Source organism: Danio rerio, chromosome 1, assembly GCF_049306965.1.
Source record: "Danio rerio strain Tuebingen ecotype United States chromosome 1, GRCz12tu, whole genome shotgun sequence".
In the NCBI taxonomy this organism is placed as follows: domain Eukaryota; kingdom Metazoa; phylum Chordata; class Actinopteri; order Cypriniformes; family Danionidae; genus Danio; species Danio rerio.
Genome location: NC_133176.1, coordinates 525,001 through 529,942, shown reverse-complemented (window position 1 = coordinate 529,942; position 4,942 = coordinate 525,001). Strand labels below are relative to the sequence as shown.

The window sequence follows — 4,942 nt, the reverse complement described above, 5'->3', positions numbered from 1 at the left end:
CATATATAATTTTTAGAGCTTTTTTCTGCTTGGTAATAATAACAAATTATTTTATTTGTTGTAATTGAAAAGTAATGAGGGTTTAAAACCAAACCTGAACACTTCTAGTGTTAACACATCAGCATTATCTAAAACTGAATATAAACAGTGCAATGGCTTATAACATTTTTGCTTATTTATAACCAAACAGTCCCAAAATATCAACATTTGTATTTTAAATCTGGACAAAACATCATAATTTACAAACTCATGTTCACAGAATAAAGCAAACACAGGCAACAGAGGAGTGTTTATGGCAAAAGATTTATTAGAATATCATAATGTCGACAGCTATCAGGATTACCCAAAAGATTTGTGTGTACAATCGATGCGACCTACAGACATTTACAGCTTTGTACATGATAAAAATGGGCTTTTCCAAAAGTAGAGCTGCCCCTGTCTCTGCTTAAAGCGACTCGTGCTCAAAATCATGTTTGTGTTAGATAACAGCATTGACTAGTCTCTAGACACTCAGTCAACCGTCTGCACTCTCACGCATTCAGTGTGAAGAAACCAACCACAATCAGTAAAGGCATTAATTAAAGCAAATAAATCATTCACTAAGAGTTCAAGAGGTTTTAAAAGCATCAGTCAGAAACACTCCTGACAGACTGATTCTCTATTCAACAGACAGTTACAGTTTTGATTATGAACAGAAGTGTGTATATAGACAAAACAGATCATGTTACACAGGGTTTCCCAAAGCATTTCTTTCATTAATCTGTTAAGTATGATAATGCATTTTAAACTTAATTAAAATATTAAAAAGGGGGCGGGTTTATTTTCGAGCTCCGCCTCTCATCTTTCACTCACAGCGAACTAATGGCCCGTTTCCACTGAGTGCTAAAGTACGGTACGGTAAAGCTTTTATAGTCGTTTCCACTGTCAAAAGGCATACCGAACTGCACCATACCACTTTTTCAGCACCCCAGGTTAAAGGAGCGTGGCTAAGCATATATCGCCCAATCAGAATCATCAGAGCAGGACCCGCTGTGTCAGAACAGAATCAGAAGATTTCCAAAACATCAGCAGATTAACTCGCAGAACACACTCGGTCCTGGAGGGCCAGTGTGCTGGAGAGTTTAGCTCCAACCCTAATCAAACACACCTGACGCAGATAATCAAGCTCTTACTGGATACACTAGAAACATTCTGGCAGGTGTGTTGAAGCAGGTTGGAGCTAAACTCTGCAGGAGACCGGCCCTCCAGGACTGAGCTTTAGACACCGCTGCCTTAAAGGGATGGTTCACCCTAAAATGTAAATGCACTGGAGTGGATCCAAACCTTTATGAACTTCTTGGTTCTTTTAAACACAAAAGAAGATATTTTGAAGAATGCTGAAGTCCTGTAACCACTGACCTCCACAGTTTTTGTTTCTGCTACTATGGAAGTCACTGGTTATATGCAGTTCTTCATTTGTGAATTGCGAGGTCCCGGAACAGATCGGGGTTATGGATCCGGCATGTTACCCGAGGATGGAGAGGCGCTGCGCACGATAGTGGAGAGCAGTGGGGGGAACTGATGGATCCGGTGTGTTCCGGCACAAATTAAGCCCTGCTTACATGTTTTCAGCATTCTTCAAAATATCTTCTTTTGTGTTTTAAGGTCTCCTGACATGAGCTGGAGGTACACGCAGCACCCTCAACAAAGCACTTCTGCTGCCTCTTCAAAGAACTTATTTAAAATGAGTTGAAACAACACAATTCTTAAGGTTTTAAATGTTCATGTTCACTTATATTTGTAAAAATGATGGACTCTTTTCACAAGACATGTTTAACGCTCATCATAAACACTTCAAAGCCTTTAATATTTAGATTTTTTAAAAAGGTATCAATGGCAGCACGGTGGCGCAGTGGGCAGCACAATCACCTCACAGCAAGAAGGTCGCTGGTTCGATCCCCGGCTGGGTCAGTTGGTGTTTCTCTGTGGAGTTTGCATGTTCTCCCTCCAGGTGCTCCAGTTCCCCCCACAGTCCAAACACATTTTGTATAGTGGAATTGGGTAAGCTAAATTGTCTGTAGTGTGTGTGTGTGTGTGTGAGAGAGAATGAGTGTGCATGGGTGTTTCCCAGTGATGGGTTGCAGTTGGAAGGGCATCTGCTGTGTAAAACATATGCTGGATAAGTTGGCGGTTCATTCTGCTGTGGTGACCCCTGATTAATAAAGGGACTAAGCTGAAAAGAAAATGAATGAATGAACAAACAACGAATGAATACATGTATATGTATAAATCCCGCCCCAATGTGTAAAGCACTTTGAGTGTCCAGTAAAGTGCTATATAAATGTATTGAATTATTATTATTATTATTATTTCTGCATGTATTATATCATCTTATAAGAAACCTGGAATTGTGAAAAGAGTCCATTAAGTTCTGTTGATGGGTTAGTGCAGGGACAACATGAAGGAGCTGTGCGGGGTCCAGCATTGCTACAGTGCATTAGGAGACGCTGCAGGTGGAGGATTTGGGCGGCTGCTCTAGGATGGACTCCCGGCGCAGGTCATTGGGCACAGCTCCTCCGGGCCCCCAGACGTTCAGCTCGCCGTAGATCCCCGTCTCGATCATCTCCTCCTGCCATGGAATGGAGATATTCCCTGACGCAAACTCATCGAAGAAACACTTATCATCATCCTCCAGACAGACACCCTTCACCGTGGAGAACGCGCCCACGTCATCTAGATCCTTCGCATAGACCGTCTTAGAGTCCGGGACGAACGGAGGAGGAAGAATACCTGCAGAGGAAAACACACGGCGCTGATGAACGCTTCATTCTGATTGGCTGATGGTCACTCTCAGGTGTTTGGTTATTGTCAAATAAAGGCACAGCTAAAGTAGTTCCGGCAGGTTTAGAGCAGCTTCATATCACTCCACTGAATGATTAGAGATATTACTCAGCAGAAGGAGGAGGAGGAGATGTGGAGGACACTAGTGCAACACACAGGAGCAAACACCTGATTAATAAACTCTCAAACACAACACCTGAACGCTTAATTCACACTTCTATGTTGATTTTCTTTCATTTAAGTTCTGCTATGGTTCTTTATGGACTCCTAAGAAACACTGTTCTAGATCATCAAATCCTCACACTGACATCTGCAGAACACTGAAGACTGTAGTAATGATGCTGAATATTCATCTGTACATCACAGATATATCTTACACTACACTGGAGATTATTATAGTAAACAAATATCTGCAATACTTTCAGATTCGTCCAGTATTTGTGCTGAAGTTGTGTGTGTGTGTGTGTGTGTGTGTTGTGTGTGTGTGTGTGTGTGTGTGTGTGTGTGTGTGACCTGCGTCTAGTTTCCTCCAGTTGAGTTGGCTGAAGAAGGGATGTGTGCGGATCTCATCACATGTGCCGTTCTTGAAGCCCAGTCTCTTGTCCACCTCTTTGGCCAGCAGACCCTCGCAGATGGACTTAGCGTTCTCACTGAACTTCTCTGAATATGTGACCGGGTCATTCAGGATCCGCTTCTTCACCTCTTTATTCTCCACCTGAGAGAACAGCACAACATCTGTCATCAAACCATAATCAATCAATCAATCCATCAATCCATCAATCAATCAATCAATCCATCCATCCATCCATCCATCAATCAATCAATCAATCAATCAATCAATCTATCAATCAATCCATCCATCCATCCATCCATCAATGTAAATGTGGTCTATGACGTACAAAAGGAGAATGTCAAGCAAAGTTAACACTACAGTATGCAGGAGCATTCGATAAGAGTTACTATAATATATACAGTATAATGCACTATACTATAATCTGATATAATCTGTGTGTGTGTGTGTGTGTGTGTGTGTGAAGATGTGCTGAATCTGACCTTCTCTCCTCGAGTCCTGAAGGGTCCTTTAGCGGCGATGAACTCGTACAGCGTGACCCCCAGAGTGAAGTAATCCACTGAATAATCATACTCCTCACCCTTCAACAGCTCCGGCGCCATGAACCCTGAGCACCACACACACACCATAACACACACACACCCAAACACACACACACCCAAACACACCCACACCCAAACACACCCACACCCACACACACACACACACACACACACAGGTAAATCACTGGTTAACAACTGCTCATGTCAGCTCACAGTGTCAGTTCTCATCACACATGAGAGTGTGTGAATGTGTCACTCTGATCATATCCTTCAGCAGTGAACATCATCATCATCATCATCATGAAGGCTTTACCTGGCGTTCCAGCATAACCTTTGGTTTTCTCCTGTCCGTCTGCCAGTTCAACAGCCAAGCCCAGGTCAGAGATCCTGACGTTACCTGAAAACACCACAACACACACACACACACATGAAACGCATGGATTCTGCACTGATGCTGATCCCTGTGTGTGTGTGAGAGGGTTTAAACTAGTGCTGTTATCATAACATGGTAATTAGATTAAGTAATTATGCACAAATGTTTTTATATGGGTGGCACGGTGGGTAGCACAATCGCCTCACAGCAAGAAGGTCGCTGGTTTGAGTCTCGGCTGGGTCAGTTGGTGTTTCTGTGTGGAGTTTGCATGTTCTCCCCGTGTTGGTGTGGGTTTCCTCCGGGTGCTCCGGTTTCCCCCACAGTCTAAACACATGCGCTATAGGGGAACTGGGTAGGCTAAATTGTCCGTAGTGTATGTCTGTGAATAAGAGTGTATGGGTGTTTCCCAGTACTGGGTTGCAGCTGGAAAGGCATCTGCTGTGTAAAACATATGCTGGATAAGTTGGTGGTTCATTCTGCTGTGGTGACCCCCATTAATAAAGGGACTAAGACAAAAAGAAAATGAATGAATGAATGAATATTATTAATGCACAGCCTGTCATATGGAAACGCATGTGCAAGTCTGTGTGTGTGTGCACCTCATATTCCTTACATTGTGGGGACCAAATGTCCCAA

At 43.0% G+C, this 4,942-nt stretch overlaps 1 protein-coding gene across 2 annotated transcripts in view; it reads right to left on the bottom strand.

Moving 5' to 3' along the window:
- Positions 1-284: 284 nt before the first annotated feature.
- grk1a (G protein-coupled receptor kinase 1 a) overlaps positions 285-4,942 on the bottom strand; it is a 13,946-nt gene continuing 9,288 nt past the window's right edge. Inside the window, exons 4-8 of one of the 2 annotated variants that reach the window (XR_012402175.1) lie at positions 4,247-4,330; positions 3,874-3,998; positions 3,334-3,535; positions 1,944-2,769; positions 285-1,089 (exon numbers count right to left, since the gene is read on the bottom strand). Coding sequence is in view for 1 of the 2 variants with exons in the window: in NM_001034181.2 (NP_001029353.2) it covers positions 2,477-2,769; positions 3,334-3,535; positions 3,874-3,998; positions 4,247-4,330 (704 nt within the window). In the remaining variant the exon portion in view is untranslated. 2 annotated transcript variants of the gene reach the window in all.